The following is a 22640-nucleotide window of genomic DNA, read 5'->3' on the forward strand; positions in this document are numbered from 1 at the left end:
GGTAAAAAGCACGCCATCGAGGGTTGCCAGCGTCCAGTGTATGAGATCGTCGGGGTTCAAGGGACTTGGGCCTAAGCCGTCTGGGCATTGGACAATACGCAAGACACAGACAGAACCAGAACCAGGATTATGGCATCACCATCCAGCTGCTGTCCAGTGATATAAATACGAGTGATGCCCCTCTTCGTCTACACTGTCTACACTGCCTTACATTACACTGCCCTACACTATTGCCCAGCACCATATTGCCTTACCCCTCCTCATTCTACATTGCCATACATTGCCATACTTCGTTCCAACCAAAGGTATACGAAAGGTATCTACCTCTATCTCTCTGCACAAGGTCAAGGAAGTCAAGACAGCTAATTGCAAAGGAAGAAACCCATCAAACCACCAACCCATCAACAACCAACCCATCAACCACTAAAATGTCCGCCTCTCCCTCTCCCATCCAGAAAAACGTCCAAGCCGCTTCCGAAACCCACTCGGCCTCCTTCACCAAAGGCCACCTCGCCCTTCCACCGGCCAAGAAATATCTCGTGCTGACGTGCATGGATGCACGGATCGATCCGGCCAAGGCTTTTGGCATCGAGTTGGGTGATGCCCATGTCATTCGAAATGTGAGATACTATAGACCAAATAATATTGACGGAGACGGAGAGAGAGAGAGAGAGAGAGAGAGAGAGAGAGAGAGAGAGAGAGACCCATACCTACACATCATACATCATACTTACATACTCACACTCACACTCACATTTACATACATACTTACACTCATCACCACGACCTAATCCCCATCATTCAAGGCCAGCTCAAGACTCGAACTCGAACTCGAACTAGAACTATACTAACTCTCACTCACTCCAACAGGCTGGCGCGTCGACTCGCGACGCACTGCGCAGCATTGTAATTTCCGAACAACTTCTCGGCACGCAGGAGATCGTGCTGGTCAAGCATACCGGCTGTGGCATGTTGACGTTTACGAATGACGATGCTTATGGATTGGTGGATAAGAATCTTGGGTAGGTTTCTCTACCTTGTATCTTCCTTCACTGCCTCTACGTCTACGTCTACCTTTACGTCTACGTCTACCTTCACGTCTACGTCTACCTTTACCTCTACGCCTACCTCTACCTCTTCCTTTACCTCCTTACTACGTTTACGTCTACTCTACCTCTACGTGCAAGGAGACGGTGTCACGAAGCAAACATCTGGCCACAATCGATCTATTCTTCATTCGTTCATTCAGTCATTCATTGCTAAACTAGCTGATCTTCACCCCCATTTCCATACTACCAGCTGATCTTCACCCCCTTTCCACACTAAATCAACCCAGCTAACCTCCACCTTCATTCCCCAGTCCCGAAGCCACAGCCGAACTCAAGTCCCGAAACGTCGATTTCCTTCCCTTCTCCGACCTCGAACAGGCCATCAAGGTCGACATCAAGTATTTGCAAGACACCAAGCTCGTGCCGGACAGCGTGACCATCAGCGGCTGGATCTATGAGGTTGAAACGGGGCGTACTCGTCGAGTGGTGTAGGTTTGCCTGGTCGCCAAACAGAACAAAAACGGCCGCACTCGCCGGGTGGTGTAGGTTTGCCTTGTCGTCTCTGCCTCGTCGCCGAACAGAACAATTCGGCGGGTGTGGAAAGACAGGTGGTGACTGTTCGGCGGAGGGGGACAGGTGGTGACTGTGACTGTGACTGTGACTGTGACTGTGACTGTGACTGTGACTGTGACTGTGACTGTGACTGTGATTGTGATTATCGTGATCGGAGGGCTCAGTCGGTGGATTGTTGCTCCTGCCAGCGATGACTGGGCTGGGCTGGCCGTCTGATTGATTCAATCCAATGATGCGTGGTAACATCAGGTCATAGCCGTCTGACCGATTCAATTCACTTTATGCGTGGTAGCATCAGGCCAGTCTAGAGCAGAGCTTGGGATATCGGTGCGAGCAAGGATATAGTCAGAAGTCAGAAGTCAGAAGTCAGAAGTCTGCAATGCTGGGAAGATGGGAAGATGTTATGTTTTAGTTGTTGCACGATATGCAGAATCAAGAAGTGTCTCTTCCATTCACGTCTCATCCGCTCAAGAAGTGTCTCTTCGATTCATGTTCTATCCGCTCAAGAAGTGTCTCTTCCATTCACAACTCATCCGCTCAAGACGTGGCTCTTACATTCACATTCTATTCGCTCAAGATGCGTCTCTTCCATTCACATTCTATCCGCTCAAAGGGCATGTGATGTGCTGTCTACAGACGAGGCGGCAAGAAGAGAAGAAGAAAAGAAGAAGAAGCCAGAAGCAATGCCGCAATGCCGCAATGCCGCAATGCCAATGCCGCAATGCAATGAAATGTTTTTGGATGGTTTCAACTGCCATTGTCATTGGTTGTGTCAATCGAGTGATAAACCGCCCTTACGGCTGACAATGAGCCTCTGATATCAGTTGGCGGCTCCACGGAGCAACTTGAGTCTCTGAAGCTGGCTTATAGCTGATGGTGATCGGATCCCCAAGCGGAGAGCGGGATCTATGTCTAATGTGTAATGTGTAAACCCAGCCGACGGAATCATTCATGCACTTTTGTTGCGCTAGACTCGGACGCAGTCGGCCGTGAAACCCCGCCCGGGTCGACTTGTTGAATCCATTGCAACGCTCGCTTGATATACTGAGCTTCCTTTGTCTCGACATCCGTGCCGCCGCGGTCTGGTGGCGTAAAAGGCCGGATGACGGCTTCCACCACTTGGACGGTGAGAGCACGGGCTTCTCCCGCCTTTTTGAGGCACAGTTCGAGGTCTCCCAGATACATGCCTTCGGCAGATTCGTCCATCAGTTCCGAGATGTGGCGGTGATGTGTGAGCAGGGTGTCCAGTCGAGTGATTTGGTCTTTATCGATGGCTGTCGTCGACCCGACCATCTTTTCTAGTCGCTGCTTGATGACCACGTGAATGCTTTGCGGGATGCGGTTCAGGACCTTGAGCGCCTGTTCCTTGACCCCGGCGGAGATGGCAGCACGGCCATTGTTCTGGGGATTCCCGTGCTTGTGGTCGTCCTTGTCCGTGTCGTTATCGTTGTCGTCCTCGTCGTCCTCGTCGTCACTAAGGCTCTCGCCAAAAAGATCCTCGTCATCAATATCTTCCTCGGGATCCCAGTCCTCCAACTCCTTGACCGCGTCTTTCATCAGCTCGAGCCACTGTTGGGACTTGTGGACTACGTATCCAGGGACACCGCCGTCCGCCAAGGCAGTCAGCTTGTCGCAGTCGTCCCATACCCGTCCTGTAGCTTCTGTAAATGCCTTCTTCTCCAACTCGGTGACCTCTGCTTTGGGGTTTGTTTTTTGACTTCGTTTCTCCAACAGCCGCAGCACGCTCTCCGTGTCCCGCAGCGCGGCGGCTGCGATTGACCGACATTCTGCCGCAAAGGAGGGAGTGAATTGCTCCGGGGTCGTGAGGAGAGCTGCCGTGACCAGGGACGTGAGGATGGATTCGTTTAACGGGGCGAGACATGTCGCTACCGCGCTCGGGGTGAACGGCGCCGTGATAGACAGGAGAGACAACTTGGTGGCCTGGGACCTCAACGACGTCGCGGCGGCATTTAAAAGACTCAGGGAGGAGGGTGCATCAGGGTTAGATTCCGAGGGAGGAATGTCGACCGAGGCGTTTGGTGCTAGTGACGACGCGAACCGCTCGCACAGGACAAGTGAGGTTTGGAGGGCAGTAGCCAAAGACTTGGATGGTGAGGGCGAGGGCGGCATTTGATCGTGAGTGTGTGATCAGGAAGAGGTGGAGAAAGCAGGGTCTTATATGGATAGCTGGCACATAGCCTACATTTGCGGAAAGAGAACTGCGTCGTAGTCACGGTGCCCAATGTCGAGTTGTCGAGTAATTGATCAACTCTGGTGTCCAGACAAATATAAATTTCATGGACTCGGAGTAGGACTGCACCCGGAAAATAATTTCTCCGACTCCGCGAGGTGCCCGAAGCCCGCAAGGCTCGCAGCCTCAAAGGACTAGGGGTCTTTGTAGATAGGTTTTGGGGGACGTGCGACTAGTTAATCTCGAACCACAGCGGGAATTCCGCAAGTTCGACATGCTCTCGAGTATAGACGCTATCGATAGATGCAGACTACAGTGACCGACTACAGTCTGGAGTGTGGGATCAATGGCATCACACGGTGCTATAGTATGTACAATATACGGAGTACAAGTACGGATGCAATCTCCAACAAAGACATAGGCGCTCAAACAGGCTGTTGGTATAGGCGGTGTGGTCTCATGTCAGACATTCTTCTCGGCGGCGTCAAAGTCCCTCTCTTCGGCAACAGCCCTGGCTCCCGCAAAGCCCTCGGCCCTCGCCACAGCGGCTGACACAAAAAAAGCATCCTCCTGCCTAGCATGGAAGCCGCCCTCGGTCTTGTCCTCACCCCTTTCCGGCCAGAGGATCTGTTTCTGAAGCACGGCGCGGCCCATGAAGGCCACGACGGCAAACCACACGACGACCAACAGACAGGTCATGACGCAGCCGATGATGCGGATGGCGTCGACATCCAAGGCCTCGGCGACGGCGAAGGTGGCGGTGGTCAGGGCGGTCTGCGGAAAGACGAAACTGAACCAGGTCATGGAGAAGGGCATGCGGTGCTCGTCGCGCAGACAGTCGATATTGGAGACGAGGCTGACGAAAAAGAACCACCAGGCCAGCCCCCACAGCCAGAGCGACATCCACGTGGCGACGAGCCGCAGGATCTGCGCGGCCAGCGTGCCCGGGACGGCCATGAAGGTGGCGCCGGGCGTGGCGGCGATGACGTTGGGGAGGTTCTTGGCCATGCCGATGGTGCCGCTGACGGTGAAGGCCGACGGGCCGACCGACACGAACATGCCCGGCCGGAGAGGCTCGGCCGGCAGCTTCTGGGTCATCAGCCGATACACAAAGGCCGAGTAGATGGTCAGCGAGACCAGAAACCCGATGCCCTGGATGGTGAAGCCGCCGACGATGACGCGGATCGCCTGGTGTGGCGTCAGCGCCTGCGCCGACAGGTTGGCCGCGTGCGGGCCGATGATCAGGAGCGGGTACGCCGGGAAGATCCAGATCGGCGTCATGCGCGCGATCGTGAAGGTCAGCGTCGACCACAGGATCAGGTAGATGGCAATGCTCAGCACCACGGCCACCGCGGCGTCGAGCCAGAACAGCACCAGCACCGCGTGGCTCAGCCATTCCCCCACCCGTCCAAACCCGTATTCGACTATGTTGATCAAGATGGTGCCGAACGACACGGCGAACGCTGGCACGAACAGCGACTCGGTCGGATGCGTCAGACTGGCCCGGAATGTCCAGGGGTACAGCGTGAAGCGCGTGATCATCATGGCCCAGAGCACCACGTAGAAGACGATGTTGAGCAGGAAGAAGATGGCCCCGATTGCGTACAGGCCGGGGAATCGGTAGGGGACTAGACACGGCGAGGGTGAAATGTCAGTATACCATATGCAATCCAAACATAACCTCGGTCATTCATTTCATTCCATCGCCAACCAGTTCTCATTTCTCATTCCTCCTTTTTTCTCCTGGCCAACAACAAGAATGAAGGGAAGAAAGGTCGCATGCTCACCGTGATGAAGCACATTGGCAATGCCTCCCGTAGCCATGGTTAGAGTAAACCATGCCCAGGTGACGTGTTTCAGACGCTGTCGGACCGAGAGCTGTTTGGGGATCTCTTTCTCCTCTTCAACGTCTTTCTCAGGACTGGTCCCTTGCCCTGGCGAACGCCGTTTCAATTCGACTTTCTCCTCGGACCCAGTTGGTCGTGGTGCCTGCTCTGGGTTCCGTCTTCTCGCGGATTCACGATGATCGCGAACAAGGCCAATGCCCCGGGGCGGCTTGGGCACGGGTTGATGGGAGTCGGCCCCGGATCTGCGCCAGCCTTGTTCATTGCTACCACTGATCGAACTCCGCACGCCCGGGTCCTCGCATCCATCACTATCACCGGGGTAGTGATGGGTTGCGGTCTCAGTCTGAGTCCGTCGGAGATGAGGCCCACCGTGTTGAGGATCGCCTAGTTGAAGCTGAGGCTGCCGTGGCTCAGAGGACATGTTTAGTCCTTAGATACTTTGACTCCTGTACCGAGCTGAGTGTCAGACGGTCCTCGTGCAATAATTCAGCGGGGTCTTGCCGCACGCTCTGCCACAGTTGTTGTTGTTGTTGTTCTTGTCACCAGCCATGGCATGAGCTCGGGAAGCAGGATGACCAAAGTAGAGAGCCGGGGTGGAGTCGGGAAGAATATGAAGAACGAGTGATGAGTGATGCCCGATTTGCGAGAGTGATGAGCGTCTGCCAGGCGCCGAGAGAGAAGAAAAGTGTGGTACTGTAGATGGATGTCCAAGTAATAGCAATAGGCAATGTCCAAGGTCGTTGCCCCGCCCAAGTCGAACGGCTATCCAGAAAGACTGGATGGGAGTTCGCCTACAATAGTAGATAGTCCTATTGATATCAGTACTCGCGCAGTCCTCCGTGTATCCGTACTCTGTACATGGTGGTAGATACAGAGTAAACGTCGTCAGAGTTCAGGAACACGAAATCCCGGTGATGCTGCCGATGCCGTGTTTCCGTCGTGGGTCTGAGCGTAATAAATCCCAAGCGATCTCCCGGCTAAGGCTCCTCCACGCCCATGCCCGTCAGATCCGCGAATGGCGGGATCTTTTATTCTCATCCACTCACAAGCTTCCAGGAAACCTTGTTGAAATCTGAGATCCCACCCCGATGGAATCCTGAACGTGTGGCGAAGACAAAGGGGTTTCTTTGGTATTTGTGATCTGTCACGGAGAGTGTGCTGGTACTGTGGCATGATTCCTGAAGCAGATCTAACGCCTGGATTGAAGCAGCGACTTCCAGTACTATTACCACTACCACCGCATACCCCTCAACGTGCGATATATATATACTTGTTCTAGGTTTCGATCGTTCTTTCTCGCCGCCAAGGTCTCAAACGACGGAAGAGTAGTGGTACGGAGTAATAAGTAATAGTAGTAGTCCCCAGTCTTGTGTATTATCCTAAATCTGGACTGGTGTGATGGGCTTGAAGTTGGCGTGAGTTCCGAACCCTAAAAAACCTACGGTTTTCGATGGTCAGTGACGATGCGTTGACAACCGGGTTGCTCCTCCGCGAAAAACCAAGGTTCATAGTTTATAGTTTATCCTCGGATACTCTGGCACTCCAGGCTTAAAGTTAGAATTAGACCCTGAGGATGGATGATAACTCGCGGGAGAGGAGAAATAAATATTAATTGACACTATCTGCGTAGAGAACAGCGAGCGCGAGCCTCACAAGTGATTGTAGAAGTAAGAATACAGTAATAAAAGTGGGAGAATGAACGAGCGGTGAGAGACATAGAGAATATGAAAAGTTAGGGAATGAGCGAGCGGTAAGAGCCGTAGAGAATAGAGAAGACGGGTACCTACCTACCTTGGGCATGCATGTTCCCATATATCCCCACCTATCACAAAGATTTCACAGGGGCCTTTTGAATAAAGATTATATATTATAAACGCCACAAATCAAGCAAATTTGTGGTCGCAAATTTTCTCAGGTCAACATCATTTGGTGGCAGCCAGATTGCATCGGGCACATGGTCTAGGGGTATGATTTTCGCTTCGCATTAATTACTGAAATGTGCCTGTGAAAGGTCCGGGGTTCAAATCCCCGTGTGTCCAATTTGTTTTTGCTGGGCTGTCCCAGTTCTTTTTTGCTGCTGTGGTCGCTGGTGCCTGCAGGCTTCGAGTTGAGATGTGTTGCTATCTACTGTCTGGGTCCAATCTATTTTTGCTGCTGTAGTCGCTCGTGCATGAGCCGAGTTGACAGGTGCTGCTGTATGGAATAGTAACCCTTTCTTTTGAGGCGGGAACGCCGGCTGCTTTAGGCCGCAGCCTCAGGCATGGCATCGAGCCATCCTACCTAACATCTAGCATCTGGCATCTGGCATTTATCATTTAGCATCTCCCACTGTAATCAAGTCTACAGCATCTGCGTCTGCATTCTTCGTGGCATCATGGGAAGAACAAGAACGGCAGCAGTCAGTGGTACACCAACACTGTACATAATACACTGCGTGAACGGTACAGTAGATGACGGAGATGCAGGTTACGGCAGGTCCTCGACCGTAGATCCTCGTACTACATGTACAGCTACTCGGCTTTCAATTGACTGTAACCCAAACAGAGCCGTATCGTGCAAAGAACAAACAGCACAAGACGGAAAGAGTCAAGATCCCTCAACTCGACGGTACTAATTCATCAGTGTCGAATTAAAATTCAGATGCGAGCCGGTCATGTTGGAACCTCTGCCGCATGCCGAGTACAAGAAGGTGCTAGGGACGTGACCCTGCGTGACTATCAACCATCGACCGCATGCCAGTTGGGGGCTCAGATACCAAGAGAAAACTCGACTCCGACATCAATATCCCGGGCCATCTTGACAATCTTGGAAAAGTCCACCGCCTTGGCGGCCGCGTCCTGCAGATCGGTAATGGAGAAGATCTTGAGTCCAGAGTTGTTGACCTGTTGGGAAGATAGCATCAGTCTCTGCCAGGAAGCCCCGAAACAGTCGCCACTTACCAGCTCAGCCGCCTTTTCCATGTTGGTCCCTTGTAATCGACACACAATGGGGAGTCTCAAGTTCATCTCGTGAACCACGTGGATCAATCCTTGCGCAATGGCATCACATCTGACAATACCGCCGAAAATATTGACAAAGATCGCCGTGACCTTGGGGTCGTTGGTGATCAACTCGAATGCCGACCGAATGGCTTCAGGAGTGGCACCGCCACCAACATCCAAGAAGTTGGCGGGCGTGCCACCGTTCAGCTTGATAATGTCCATGGTGGCCATGGCGAGACCAGCACCGTTGACCAGGCATCCAATATCACCGTCGAGCTTGATAAAGTTAAGACCGTGCCTAGAAACCTGGTTAGCGCCGGTTGGGTCAGGCATAGGGGCGAAAGAGCGTACTGTGCAGCCTGGACTTCGTCCGCATCTTCTTGGGAAGTGTCTCTCCAGCTGAAAATCTCCTTTTGGCGGAACTCGGCGTTGTCGTCGAAGTTGAGTTTGGCGTCCATGCACAGAACTTGATGATCGCTGGTTTCGCTGAGAGGGTTGATTTCGATCTGCGTGGCATCCTTCTCCATGAAGACCTGGTACAGCTTCTGGATAGTATTTTTGGCGTCTTCGATGCACTGTTCGCTGAAGCCGAGTTCAGTTGCGATGTTTCGGCCAATCTCATCGGTGACCCCGACGTTGATGTCAATGGGCGTGGTGATGATGGCATCGGGAGTTTCTTTGGCCACCGTCTCAATGTCCATACCACCCTGCGACGAAGCGACAATGACGGGAGACTGGGTGGCTCGATCCATGAGGACGGCCAAGTAGAACTCGCGTCGTGCAAATTTCCGTTCGCAGATGTATACGGAGTTGCAGGCACGGCCCCGGGCGCCGGTTTGTTTGGTGACCAGCTTATGGCCGATCATCTGTTCGGCAAACATCTTTGCTTCCGTGGGCCTGCATCCAAGTTAGAAGCCATCCGTCGCCTCTGGAGCCTTGATCGACCTACGAGTAAATGACTCTGACACCGCCCTTCAAGCCGTTGTCAAATGTGCCCTTACCGCGGCCACCGGCGAGTACCTGGGCTTTGATAACCATGTCATCGCCGCCTGAGACCGTTAGAAGGATCCCCGAGCGTGGGAGGTGCGTATTTACCAATCTGCTTCGCGACGGCCTCCGCCTCTTCAGGTGTTTTGGCAACCTCGCCATTGGGGACGCCGATACCGTACTGCTACCGGTTAGAGCCGTGGTTTAGGGTCAGGGAAGGTTTGATGCTCGGACGCGGTCGTACAGATTTCAATAGTCTCGCAGAGAGGTATTCGTGAATGCTCAAGTTCCTCCGTTGTTGGATTGAGCTCCGCATGGGGGTATCCTGTCAGGTGCAGTCAGGATCAATCCGTCAGGGGCGGGCTGTTCAACATACCCTGAAGGCCTTTAAGGCCGGGGCCAAGCTGGAGCGACCCAGTTTGAACATCTTGTCCACGAATTGATGCAGGATGCGGTCGTGGACAGGTGGGAAGACTGGAACGAGACCAGACAAAAGATACGGCGCAGCTTGTATCGTCAACTCGCCAGCAAGCAAGCAGCAAGCAGCAAGTTCAGCCGGCCGAGGTTCTTGGCGTCCTCCGACCCTGCCGCTCTAGAGACGCTGCTCACGACCTCTCCGATTGTCTCTCCTCTACGATTTCACTATTGGGCTGAGAGTTGACATTACGCTGGCCACGACAGTCGACAGTCCCGGCGAGCCGTGGTCCTTCTACATGTCCTCCTACTGCAACAAAGCTAGGACCAACCGCCTTTAGGCGACAGGTACTTCGTACTGATTCACAGAACTTGAAACCGGAATGCTCGGCTCTGCTCCTCCTATGCAAAGTCCGTGTTACGGAGATACTGTGTATACTTCAAGCCTTCTTATCGTTCTTGCTAGACGCTGATGAGCCTACGTCTCAATCCTGACCATGACCCAATATTTCCTTGTTTTGATAACAGTCGGTCTATGCCGCCTACGTGGAGTAGAAGAGGAGGCCAGGTTTCATATCTGAGGCTGCATGTATGATATGACAGTCACAATTCAAAAGAAAACGATCATGAGACAGTCTTTACGAGTACTCCGTAGGATTGGATAGAATATCACTTCAACGCATCCGTTGTAGGAGGCGGCTTGGTGCTGTTATGTAAATATCGGAAAACCTTCCATTTCAGCCCCTCTAAATTTATGGCGCGGACCATGGCGACTGCACTGCATTGCTGCGCACCACACCGCCACTCATCGTGCTATTGCTCAGTTGCTGGAGATGTAGCGGGATGGTCGTGGGCCCCAAGTCGGCGAAGAGCCAAGCCCAGGAGGCTGATGTCGCTGCCAATGAAGCTCTTCTTCTGCATGCAGAGGCTGCAAAACTCGCAAAATCATGGCTAAGCGGTGCCTTTGGTGGCGGCGGTGACGACAACCACAACGATGATAACAAAGCCGACGAGGACGATGCCTTACAGAAAGAACAAGAACTGTTTGGCCCCACCGCGGTTCCGCACTCTGAGAAGTGGGTGACATCTCCCTCTGACTCCATCATCCCGGAGTGTGTGTTGTGTTGTGTTGTTGTGGTGCGGTGCGGTGGGTTTCTTGTATGACTGCGCTGACTTTGTCCGTTGTAGTGGCGGAGTAGGGTTCCAAGAAACACCGGCTACTAATGCGACCACCTCGTCTCGCAATTCCGATCAAACTACTGCGTTCCTGCGCAAGCAATTACTCCGCGGACACAACAATTCTCATGTCACGGCGAAACCCCGGCCGCGACCTGGACCGCAAGCCTTGTCTTCTAAGCGCATTGATAGCGAAGATGAGGAAGAAGGTCGGTCAGGACTCGGTAAGGTCAGAAGCAAGGGCAAAGGTCAGACGGCGTCCTCCTCGGTGAACGATGAGTCCGTGCACCCGATGTCCGAGACTGCCACTCCAGCGGCAGATGGGACGACTAGTCCTGCACTGACTGTGGCTTCGCCTATTCCATCTCGGACGGCTAAAAAGCGTGGTTCAAGTTATCTGGACGAGGTGCTGGCATCGAGGGCTGCTAAGAAAAAGAAAAAGATAGCAAAACACCCCTAAACAAGCCAGCCCCGGCTGCCATGGCTGAGGATCTGACAGGATTGAGCAGCGAGGCATGCGCACTTATGGGGTGAGGAGATATGGACAATGCAGCTGTTCCTGATCCCTTTGTCGGGCAACAGCAGAGCCAAAGCTGCGGGCTATGCAAAATATACACAAGGTATCTCGATGCGACTGTGCAGGTTTGTCCCTCTTTGACCGAGTTGGATCACGTCTCTTCACAACCAAAAGAACCTCCCAACGGAATACGCCAGTCCTCGTCGTGCATTGTCCAATAATTTTCTCGACTGTCACGAGGTGTAATTACACAGGCCTGTCGCAGAAGTAGCCGCCTCCAGATTCATGCTGAAGAAGTCATCCGACGCCTGCTTTTTGGTCTCATTATCTACTCAATTGTTTCTTGTTATATGGCAAAGGTTCATTGCATTCGTTTCCGTTTGCGGTCCTCATTAAGACCTTCGTCTTCATGTTCTTCTTCCGCCGTATCGGCAGGGTTTAGCAGCGAATGCAATGTCGCCATGCTTCCCCTGCGCGTGGCGGGCGCAGAATGCAATTCAAAGTTCGGCCGAGGAAACTTACTCCCACCCAACGTCCAGGAAACATTCTCCACCCCAAGTCCGGCTGGAGGGGTTTCGGAAATGAGTGGAGGCGTCGGTTGATTGGCCGTGATGGTCTGTCGTCTGGGACCGTTGATCTCGTACTGAGCTAGTTGGTCTCGAATCGCCTGATCCCCAGTCGCCTGAGGTGCCTGCTGCGGCGATGACGGCTGCCAATGCACAGACGAGTGCCCTGAAGCATGCGGAGACCCATTTGCGTTGGCCGGTGGCCAGCCATGCTCTCGAATATCAGCCGACGTGTGTCGTCGGGCAAGATTCAGCGGAGGCGGGGTCGCTACCGACGACAGAGGATGTGCGTTCTGTGGTAGATGCGGGGGGAGTGCAGGACGACTGAAGCCCGGGGAAGTATGAGGGATGCTCATCGAGCCATAACGTCGTGGCGACGAGGAAAAATGAGGTGGAATAGGGGGTACTGGGGGCCGCAATCCCACATGTTGGGGTTCAATCTGCACAGACGATCTTCGGCTGTCAGGATAGTTGTATCCACGTGGAGAAAGAGGGGGCTCCAGGGCGGCGCTGCTGGGATAGTATGCCTGTCGGCCATTTTGCAGCGAGTCTTGCGGCATGTCCAAGGTGCGGACGAATTCGAGCTGTCGCGCAATTTCCTTTTGCATACTGGTGATGTCTGCATACAAGGCAGATTCGGGCGAGGACATGGTCTGAATTGCACCGGTGACGCTGTGCGCCCATTGGTGACACCGGACCAAACTCTCAGTCAGCGCCTGATACCTGGAGCTCATCAAGGCGTAGTTTTCCTCCGTCCTCTGCAACCGGGCATGGACATCGTAGAATGCTTGTTCCAGACCCGCCAGACGCTGATCGGTATCGGGTACGACCTCGGCCGGCGTTCCTGGTTGCGAGAGGCCGGGTTTCGCATTGGAGAATGAATCGCGATGGATCAGTGTGTGTCGCGAGGCGCGCCTTTTGATCTCTCTCAGCCCCATCAAGTCGCCTTTCTTGAAGTTGCCGTTTCCGTGTTTGAACTCCCACAGGGCGGATTCGGGGGATCCGGTGTGGAAGACATCGCTGACCTTGTGAAATCCGTACATGTTGAGTTGCCGGACAAAGGACGAGATGTTGGTGTGCTTGAAATATTGAGCCAGGACCTTCGAAAACTCGTTTGAGGGGGACATGACAAAGCTCTCGTTGGTGTTGGACCACGAGATTAGATGCTGGATGGTTCGATCCTCCAGCATACTGTAGAGCTTGTGAATGAAGGCAGTCTGTACAACTTTGGGTCCTTGTGAAGCTCCCACTGCTCCTGACGGCGCATTGGTTGCGAAACTAGAGGTGTGGTCCTTGTTTCCATTCGCGTTACTCCCTTGTTCCACTTCTGGACTGCCCTGGGTAGGAGGACCCATGTTCGGAGGAGCCGGAGAGGTTATCTGTATCGAATCTTCTTGGGTCGATTTGGGCGATGTATCGTCGTTCTGGGGGAGGATAGCCATGGATCTCGGTCTGGGTGAAGGTTCGACAGGAGGGCTAAAAAGATTTCTCGGGGTCGACTGAAGAAGGGTACTCATGATGCTCCTTTTAAAAACTATTTTCGTGAATTCTGGTGTGCATGGACGGAGGTCCTATTTCCCAGGCACGCAAGGCACCAATATTTCGCACGGTGAGTGGAGCTGACCACACATTGGGAGGACCTGGGAGGGTACAGGTCGTTTTCCGGGGGTGGTCTGCGCTCAAGGCTGGCTGGCTGGCTTGCTGGCTGGCTTGCTGGCTGGCTTGCTGGCTGGCAGTTGAGGCTGCTCGGCGCAGGTGTGGTCGGGAGAAGGAGGACGCACCACGAAGAGTTGCCCGGTCGATGCACGAATGTTGACGTGATCTTGTTGATCTCGGATCGGATATTCTGATGTCCACCGTGAAGTGAGGGCACGGGAGGGAGGTGTGGGAAAGCTATTGAAGGTGGTGTCGCGAGTAGGTTACGGCTCCAGGCTGAGGGCGGGTTCCAGAAGGAAAAGGAGAGGTAGCGTAAACGAGGCCGAGGCGTTCGGCGAGGCACCAAGATCTGGCGCGTGATTGATCGAGGACCTGGACGGTGCTGCGATTGGGGACAGGGGGTGTGACGATTCCTAGGACCTGACAAAGGGCGACTGGGGGGGGATTGTGTTGAGGGTTCGAGGGAGGATCGCGGACCGTGTGAGGGACAAGATAGAGCAGATCCTTTGTGGCTTGGGAGTTGGGGGTTGGAGAGGGTGCCAGTGGGTGGTGATTCGACCGGAGGAGAACGGGAGCGCCGGATTGAGAAGGGGGAGGGAGCGCAGGGATGTTGTGGATTGCGAAGAAGACGGACTGGCGACCGATGGCTGAGGCGGAAGAAGGGACAAGACAAGTGACTTGCCTTGGATCGCAGGCGGAGGTTCTCCGAGGGGCGTTGGTGCAGGAGGGACGGAAGATGCCTAGGCCGGCACAGGCTCACATCTACAACTTCAATATTCTGGGAGGAGGCCGCTGCGACACAGGAAGGGGCAGGGCAGGCATTGAAAAGATAAACGACAATCAAATTGCAGGTGCAGTACGGATATACGATACCGAATGATAGACTGACGAGACTAGGCAAGGTAGACTCGAGACAGGGACATAGCTGCCATGCATGCATGCATCAAATGGACATGGGTTGAAGATTCGGTAGGGGAAAAGGAGAGGAACATGGGGGGGAGGGGAGCAGTCTTGGGTAGGGCATGTTATTTGGTAGGGGCAGGCCGCCAGATGCAGGCTGCAAGAGGCATGGCTGGCTCCTATTGGGAGAGGACTGGCGGCTTAGGGGGGAAATTCAGTGCAATAGTACTGAATCGGTGCCTAAGTGGAGGCGACGTGCCTACCTATTTAGTATATCTTAGGGGAGGTACAGGGAGGTACTCGGTACTAGTAGGCGACACCTCTGCCATGAGGGCGCCTATCTGGTATCTGGTTCGCGCCGAGGATGCCATCCCTAGGTACCTACTGAGTAGTCCTAGGCACCTAGTAGGTACCTAGACCCTCTATTACCTCCGCCACTCTTACTGTAACTAAAGCCTGCTCTAGCACCTGCTCTGCCACCTACCGAGTACTCCTCTGTAGTACTCACCTGGTACTGTACTTTAACCGCCCCGGACCTTTGACTGGATGCAGATTGACCTCGCATCTGACCCACGAGCATGGGCGACCCAAGCCGGCGGCTTTGCTCAGCGACTGGACCATCGACACAGCGTGCTGTGATTGACAGGACCTGACAGCGGACCAAAGCAGCTACTCGCTCCATCCATGTGCAGCCATCACTTGCTGGTTCCACCAGCACATCCGCACAAACTCCTGTCAGCCAAGTTCAAAAGCCAACTGCGGCCTTGGTGCTTGGTACCACCATCACTCCTCAGTCGCTCGCCTAAAGGCGGAGTCGAGGGGCTTTAGGGGCCTGTCGGCTGCTTTACAATGAGCAGTGTTATGTCAACTCTCCTGTCCGTACGCTGGAACCCCATGTCATATGTCTGGTTCTGGGTCAGTGGCATTCATACAATCCAATATTCATTTACACATATCAGCTTGTCGGCCCCTTTGGTCATAGTCTTCGGGGAGCCTGCCGGAAGAGGTTCGTACTTTGGTTGATTTCAATCTTGCGCTCTAATAGTACATGGCTCCTTGTTGCGACGTGGGCCACGACAAGGTCGCTGGACCGATCGAGTTATCCGCGAGAATGAGACAAAAAGCCTCCTCCAAAACCATACGGCTATGGGAAGCGTGGTTGTTATCTAGATCTTCATCAAGCCGCATCCATTTTTCTTTCTCAACACCGGGATCCGTCAGGGGGACAGTCATGGCCACCGAATCATCCTTGGTGTTCATCTCAAGACCTAGCCGTTCCTTTTGATATCTGTACGGTTCAACCCTCCTCTATGCAGGATTTATGGGTCAAACTCGGGCTAGATGGACAGTTGATGAAGACATGGCCAAGGCCCAAAAGGCTTCTTCCGGTCGTTTTGGATCACTGAGGTTGCCATCGAGTCGCCTTGTCGTGAACACAGGAGACATGTCGTCGAGAATGAAAAGGCAAGAATTACCGAGGCTGACTAAGCCCCTCCCGCGTAAAATTCCATCGCAGCCCGCACTCCAATAATTTTTTGGTCCTTTGACAGCCACGGCCATTTCTTCAAATCTACATGTTGGGCCTGCCACTCGTAGCTGTCGCAGACAACCGCAAAAAAAGCGAAGACGGGTAGGAACTACAATGTCTAAAACCACCGCTGCACGACGGCACAACCCTCTCGAGGACGATATCGCGACCTCCGGTGGTCGGCTGCGGACCAAATCCATCTCTGGGAAGAGAAAGTTCAGATCCGACGAGAATGCTCGAGGCGACGAATACATCGACGCTCGGTCGTCGCGGAGAATCCTAGCCATTGCACAGGACCTTGCAGACGACGATGCCGAAGACCAAAGAGCCGCTGCCGCCCAGTCGTTCTTGTCCCCGAACGCAGCGTTTGGCTTCGATTCGAGATTTGTGGCAGAGGATGACGATGAAGAAGACGGCGGCGTGAGAAAATCATACAACGAGGAAGATGAGGAGTGGATGCCCGAGGAAGAGGAGACCGCGGTTGACGAGGACGTGGATCCGGAAGATATGGCAGTGTACAAGAAATTTCTCCAGGCCGGGGAGGAGCTGGCCGATTTCACACCCTCGATAGCGAAGCTGACGACAGCGGATCAACAGCCTGAACGAGATTCCTCTGGACCGGTAGAAGAAGAGGAAGAAGCAGGCCATGCCACGAATCTAACAGAGCTCATTCTGCGTCGGATCGCAGAGAAAGAAGCCCTGGAAGCGTCTCGCGATGACGGGGGCCAACGACAAGTTGCATTCATGGGATCCGGCCCGCCAGACGACGCCGTCGAGCTACCCATGAAAGTGGTCGAAACCTTCACCAAAGTTGGCCAGCTTCTCACTCGCTACAAGTCTGGACCTCTCCCGAAACCATTCAAAGTACTTCCGACCCTCCCACAATGGCCGGAGTTATTGTCCATTACACGGCCCGAAAATTGGACTCCCCACGCAGTGTATCGAGCGACGAAAATCTTCATTTCGGCCCCTGCTGCCACAGGGCAACATTTCTGTGAGACGGTGCTCCTCGACCGCGTCCGGGACGACATCCAAGAGACGAAGAAACTCAACGTGCATCTGTACAACGCCCTCAAGGCCACCTTTTATCGACCCTCTGCCTTCTTCAAGGGCTTTCTATTCCCGCTGGTCCAGTCGGGCTGCACACTGCGTGAAGCACACATCGTGTCGTCCGTGCTGGCCAAGATCAAGATCCCCGTCCTGCACTCAGCGGCCGCCCTGTTGCGACTGTGCGAGATCTCGGCCGAACAAACGTCGAACGTCAACAGCGAAGCCGCCGGCGCCGCGAACATGTTCATCCGTGTCCTCCTGGGTAAGAAATACGCTCTGCCGTACAAGGTCGTCGACGCCCTCGTGTTTCACTTCCTCCGTTTTCGAGCCTCCAAAGATCCCAGCGATACGGACGCAGGCTTGGGCTCCAAGGAGGCCAAGCTGCCGGTCCTATGGCATCAGAGCCTGCTTGTCTTCGCGCAGACCTACCGGAATGAAATCACAGAGGATCAGCGCGAGGCGTTGCTGGACCTGCTGCTCGTGAGGGGTCACAGGGAGATCGGGCCGGAGGTTCGACGCGAGCTGGTGGCGGGCAGGAATCGGGGCGGCGCCGCCCAGGATGATGCTGATATGGCTGTCGACCAAGAAGCAAGAGATGACGGGGACGACACCATGGACGTCACGCTATAAAGTTGACCTGAGTCTCCCCAGATTGTAAATGTCCTTCATGATTGACGAAAGGCGTTGCTTTAGAATATTCTGTGATGCATATGATCCAATAACTCATACCGCGGTCTGCCTAGTATGCAGGTATGGAAAAGTCTGTCTCCCACACTCCATGCTCTGGCACTCGCCTTTCACAAGGCAAATTTTCAATATTCCTGGCGTTGTGCTTTGCTTGGTGCAAGCCGGCCCGTCTGTCCGTCTGTACCGTATCTCCTCGATATCCTCCTAGATACCTCATCCCAATCCGTCCGCTTGCCCAAATATGCTGGATAGACAGCACTGGGGATGGAATCACCTTTTCGGGACTATTTAGGGCCGCCATGGACTGGTAGCGTGTGGTATGACGAGCCGTTTGGGCAGTGGACGTGGGGGGAATCAGGGAAGCCTGGCCCTACGCGGACTGAATCTACGGAGGATATGCACCAAGGTTGAGAGGTAGCTATTCTTAGTTCGAGGACCGCTAGTCGTCAGTTGCTCCTGGATCAATGGCTCCAATTCACCCTCCCTCGAGCACCTCCCACAGACTGATTGGATCCGTGTGCAACTCCCACTGCTCTTCATTCCCGTTGCTGGGCTGACCTCCTTCGGGTGGGCAGACGATGCGGGACCACTGCTTGTCTGCACCGGGACCAAGGCCGGCCTTGCATCCAGGATGAGCATGAGTTTCCTTCAAGGCCTGATGAGTGACCATCCTAGCACGGCCAACCAGCTTCAAGCCAGCGCCACCACCGCCCACCCTGCGGGCAATGAGCGTGACATCGACGCCGCGGAACTGGCAGATCAGATCGCCCGCGCGGGCATCGGTGCACGCGAACCCGACCCGGACCGGATCGACGCCTAGAGTGGGATTCGACTCGATGATGACCGACGGCTTCGTGAGCTGCGGGTTGTTCGCCCGCTGCTTGTCCTCATGGTGGAGAAGAATGTGCTCGACGGGAACCCGGCAGCCCAGCGATGTCGGGTAGTTGTACAGATGCCGGATGTCGTCGCTGTGCTCGGCGGCGTGGAGCACGTTGTCGAGCAAGTCGGTGGGCAAAGGGGTGCGGATGTATTCTGTCTGTTTGGCCCCGGTAGAAGGCGGCGCAGGGCTTGATTTCCGCTGCAACGGTGTCGGCCGCGACGTCTTGCGTCTCACTTGGTGGCCCACGTACTTGGCCCAGTCGACTTGCTCGAGCCGCTGGCGGAGGTCGCGCAGGCTTGTCCAGCCTGGAAGGACCAGGTCGATGGTGTTCACGTAATCCGGCACCAGAGCACAGCTGAGCTCGACCAACCTGGTGTCGAGAGTGGACGTGTCCTGTCCATCCTTGGTCGCAAGGGCCACGTAGGTCGCCACGTCGGCCTGGGTGATCTCAAGAGCATTTTGAGCCAGGCGTGCAGCCTGCACAGACAGTCTCTCTCGCGTAGCGGATGGGCGCAGATACGTGAAGATCTCGAAGTACACCTCGAGAATGTGTTTTGCGTAATCTGGCTGCGGGCCCCGGAAGAGACCTGTCTCGGGTTCGAGGCCGCAGTCGTCGGCAATGCCCAGCACGCCGTAGACCTTGTCGCGGCGTTCTGCGCACTTGGAATCGTAAAACTCGGCGAGCAGCTCTTCCAGCGTGGACTCGGTGTGCGATAGGCGGCGTGACGTTAGTCGGAACGGAATGGTCTGCGTGAACTGCTGCACAAATGACGGTAGCGACGGAGTCGGCGCGGTAGATAAGACTTCCTGGACTGCTCGCACAACCTCTTCAAAGTGGTTCCAGTCCAGACTTGCCGTACCGCAAAGCGCTTCGACCTTGCTTGCCTGGACGAATTCCTGAATGATCCAGGTCCGTGTCCAGTAGGTCCCTCTGCACAGTTCGAGCAGATTCGTCCATCGTTGCGGCGACCGGTTGCCCAGATACGTCTCTTGGAACGCCATGGAGGTGTGCTCCCGTCGAAACGCGGCCATTTCGATGATGAAGTCCATGACGCGCGCCTGTCGTCTGTCCTCGGACGGGAGGCCCAGCCAAACAATAGCCTTGTCGGACTTCTCGTAGATGCTGCCCATCAGCTGGACGTGGAAGTTGCGCTCCTCCAGGTTCTGCTGGTCGATGCACAAGGCGTCAATCCACAGAAATCGACTTTCCCCCCGCTGTCGCAGGTGAAGCAGCAGATTCCATAAGTTGACCCGAACATGGAACAGACGGCCATTAACTCGGATTTGTCGGGTCTCCCCGGCCTTGCCCCAGGTGTAGGAGATGGCAGCGTAGGGCGGTCGTCGGTGGACGGCATATTGTGTGATACGCAAACTGATGCCATCCTTCTTCGTCCCACCTTGGATCTGCAGAAGCCGCATAAAACTTCCCGGCAGCTTCAGACGTTCATGTCGAAACTCTTCCACGTTCATTTTCCGCAGCAAGATCCAGGGCTGGGCAACGATCGTGACAGATGTCGTCTAATGACGCCAGAACTCTCAGAGTCGGCCGTCGGAAACCGAGTGCGATGAACAAGAGGGGCAGCAGGCTTCGTCTTCCAGATTCACGTCTGTCACTCCCTCATGCCGTGTCCTGGGAATATGCGCGATATATCGAGTGCGCGACTCATCTAAACTTCACCCCAGGGGCGCCATTCTTCCTGGAGGAGCGGAGGCCTGCGCCTCTTGCTGTAAGACCTGCAGGCCACGAATCTGAAACACCGGACATGATCGGGGAGGGACATAGAGTGCACGTGACAAGGCTGAGACCACGTGACGCCAGGCCCTGCGAGGCCCGAGTTTCAGGCCAGAAAGGGAAGGTCCCCCGAGCTATGACATCGCAGCTCGTGTCGCCGAACCGAGCAAAGTCGGATGCTGGTCGAATCTCATCTTCCACCGGCCGAGTAATATGCTTGCCGTGAAAGTCCGCGCTTGTTCGACCGTGTACAGTTGACATGGCTTCGTCTTCCTGCTTTCAGTCTTCCTTTCGGACAAGCTTGCGCACCATAATAACTCAGAGTCGACCGCTATGTCTGCACAGCCAGAGATTATCTAGATATGCCGTCGGCAGCAGACGGACCATCAGCAGCTATGGTTATACCCAGGCAAAGGCCCTCGTCTATTCCAAATATGGGGAGCCTCAAGATGTTTTGTCTCTGCACCGCCACTCTATATCTCCCGCGGCCGGGACCAGCGTCGTTCTTCGCACCCTCGTTGCCCCCATCAACCCCGCAGACGTGAATCAGATCCAAGGCGTGTATCCTGCAAAACCTGAAATGACAATCGCACTCGGGACCTCTGAACCTTCGGCAGTCGCTGGCAATGAAGGAGTTGCCGAAGTCATTAGCACTGGATCTGGCGTCAAGGACCTGAAACGAGGGGACTGGGTCATCATGAAGAGTACGGGAATGGGAACATGGCGGACACACATGGCAGTTGATGAAAGCCAGTTGCTCAAGATCGACAACAAAGAAGGATTGACTCCGTTACAGGTGGGAACGGTGTCGGTCAACCCTTGCACCGCCTACCGCATGCTCCTAGACTTCGCCCAGTGGGGGTTCCGAGGGGACGAATGGTTCATTCAAAACGGGGCCAATAGCGGTGTCGGTCGGGCCGCCATACAATTGGCACGAGAATGGGGCATCAAGAGCATCAACGTCATCCGGGGACGAGAAAACAAAGAGGAGGAACAGAAGCTCCGTCAGGACCTACTGGACCTTGGTGCCACCAAGGTCATCACCGAGGAAGAACTGACGGGACGGGGGATCAAGGATCAAATCAAGGAATGGACACAGGGCGGAAGAGAACCGATCAAAGTCGGGCTGAATTGTGTGGGGGGGAAAAATGCAACTGCCCTTGCCAAGTTCCTGAGCCCAGGAGCAGCGTTGGTCACCTATGGTGCCATGAGCAAACAGCCTCTATTGCTTCCTGCCTCGTTGCTGATCTTCAAGGACATCAGGTTCAATGGCTTCTGGGTGAGCAAATGGAGTGATCGGCACCCTGATCAAAAGAAGCAGACGGTTGATGACGTCCTTCGGCTCACAAGGGAGGGCAAATTCAAGGACATCCCGGTGCAAGAATGCCGCTGGGGGTGGAAGACCGAGGTCGACACACTTAGCAAGGCCGTGCAAGGCACCCTGGGAGGCTTCAGGCCGGGCAAGGGGGTTTTTGTTTTTGATGAGGCATAAAAAGCACGGTGCAGAGCAGCCGATTTTCTTGGTCGATGTGAACAGGATACGACCTGTCAGGTGGCCGCTGTACACATAGAATCAATATATCGATACCTTTCCAGCCTTTTCCCTGCATGCTGCTTACGTACGGCTTCTGCTTGTACTAGGGAGTAGCCGACCCTGCTGTGGCAAGGCTCTAGCCACTCGACCAATCACAGCCGCAACATACAGGTTAAAATCTTACAGCAGCGCATGTTATGTCTTATTCAGCGGCGGAGTTCTCTCGCAAAGCATCGAGAACAGAGCCGACCACTCTACACGAAGGGCGCACATCGGTAAGACTACGACTGTCGGCTTTAGTGGTGGCGCGCTCACTGCCCGTATCTGCGAGCGTTAAATCCGCGAAGCAGACGATCGTTCAAGTGTATATAT

At 54.5% G+C, this 22640-nt stretch overlaps 9 protein-coding genes across 9 annotated transcripts; 4 read left to right on the forward strand and 5 right to left on the reverse strand.

The window, feature by feature from the left end:
- Positions 1-428: 428 nt before the first annotated feature.
- A1O3_01453 (carbonate dehydratase) lies at positions 429-1541 on the forward strand (the record flags this gene model as incomplete). The annotated part of the gene is made up of 3 exons (XM_007731599.1): positions 429-620; positions 871-1022; positions 1361-1541. 3 exons carry the CDS (start codon positions 429-431, stop codon positions 1539-1541), a joined length of 525 nt encoding a protein of 174 aa, XP_007729789.1.
- A 1026-nt stretch (positions 1542-2567) lies between these two features.
- Positions 2568-3752, reverse strand: A1O3_01454 (uncharacterized protein; the record flags this gene model as incomplete). The annotated part of the gene is made up of 1 exon (XM_007731600.1): positions 2568-3752. The coding sequence occupies one exon, from the start codon at positions 3750-3752 to the stop codon at positions 2568-2570; it is 1185 nt and encodes a 394-aa protein (XP_007729790.1).
- Positions 3753-4275: 523 nt separating this feature from the next.
- Positions 4276-6081, reverse strand: A1O3_01455 (uncharacterized protein; the record flags this gene model as incomplete). The annotated part of the gene is made up of 2 exons (XM_007731601.1): positions 4276-5441; positions 5601-6081. 2 exons carry the CDS (start codon positions 6079-6081, stop codon positions 4276-4278), a joined length of 1647 nt encoding a protein of 548 aa, XP_007729791.1.
- Positions 6082-8407: 2326 nt separating this feature from the next.
- A1O3_01457 (succinyl-CoA ligase [GDP-forming] subunit beta, mitochondrial) lies at positions 8408-10055 on the reverse strand (the record flags this gene model as incomplete). The annotated part of the gene is made up of 7 exons (XM_007731602.1): positions 8408-8542; positions 8600-8939; positions 8993-9538; positions 9591-9690; positions 9737-9809; positions 9873-9953; positions 10005-10055. 7 exons carry the CDS (start codon positions 10053-10055, stop codon positions 8408-8410), a joined length of 1326 nt encoding a protein of 441 aa, XP_007729792.1.
- An 830-nt stretch (positions 10056-10885) lies between these two features.
- Positions 10886-11678, forward strand: A1O3_01458 (uncharacterized protein; the record flags this gene model as incomplete). Its single annotated transcript, XM_007731603.1, has 2 exons — positions 10886-11154; positions 11231-11678. The coding sequence occupies 2 exons, from the start codon at positions 10886-10888 to the stop codon at positions 11676-11678; spliced, it is 717 nt and encodes a 238-aa protein (XP_007729793.1).
- A 418-nt stretch (positions 11679-12096) lies between these two features.
- Positions 12097-13818, reverse strand: A1O3_01459 (uncharacterized protein; the record flags this gene model as incomplete). The annotated part of the gene is made up of 1 exon (XM_007731604.1): positions 12097-13818. One exon carries the CDS (start codon positions 13816-13818, stop codon positions 12097-12099), a length of 1722 nt encoding a protein of 573 aa, XP_007729794.1.
- Positions 13819-16499: 2681 nt separating this feature from the next.
- A1O3_01460 (uncharacterized protein) lies at positions 16500-18065 on the forward strand (the record flags this gene model as incomplete). Its single annotated transcript, XM_007731605.1, has 1 exon — positions 16500-18065. One exon carries the CDS (start codon positions 16500-16502, stop codon positions 18063-18065), a length of 1566 nt encoding a protein of 521 aa, XP_007729795.1.
- Positions 18066-18597: 532 nt separating this feature from the next.
- Positions 18598-20472, reverse strand: A1O3_01461 (uncharacterized protein; the record flags this gene model as incomplete). Its single annotated transcript, XM_007731606.1, has 1 exon — positions 18598-20472. One exon carries the CDS (start codon positions 20470-20472, stop codon positions 18598-18600), a length of 1875 nt encoding a protein of 624 aa, XP_007729796.1.
- Positions 20473-20993: 521 nt separating this feature from the next.
- On the forward strand, positions 20994-22226 carry A1O3_01462 (mitochondrial trans-2-enoyl-CoA reductase; the record flags this gene model as incomplete). The annotated part of the gene is made up of 1 exon (XM_007731607.1): positions 20994-22226. The coding sequence occupies one exon, from the start codon at positions 20994-20996 to the stop codon at positions 22224-22226; it is 1233 nt and encodes a 410-aa protein (XP_007729797.1).
- Positions 22227-22640: the final 414 nt, after the last annotated feature.

Source organism: Capronia epimyces, assembly GCF_000585565.1.
Source record: "Capronia epimyces CBS 606.96 chromosome Unknown aczIQ-supercont1.1, whole genome shotgun sequence".
Taxonomy (NCBI): domain Eukaryota; kingdom Fungi; phylum Ascomycota; class Eurotiomycetes; order Chaetothyriales; family Herpotrichiellaceae; genus Capronia; species Capronia epimyces.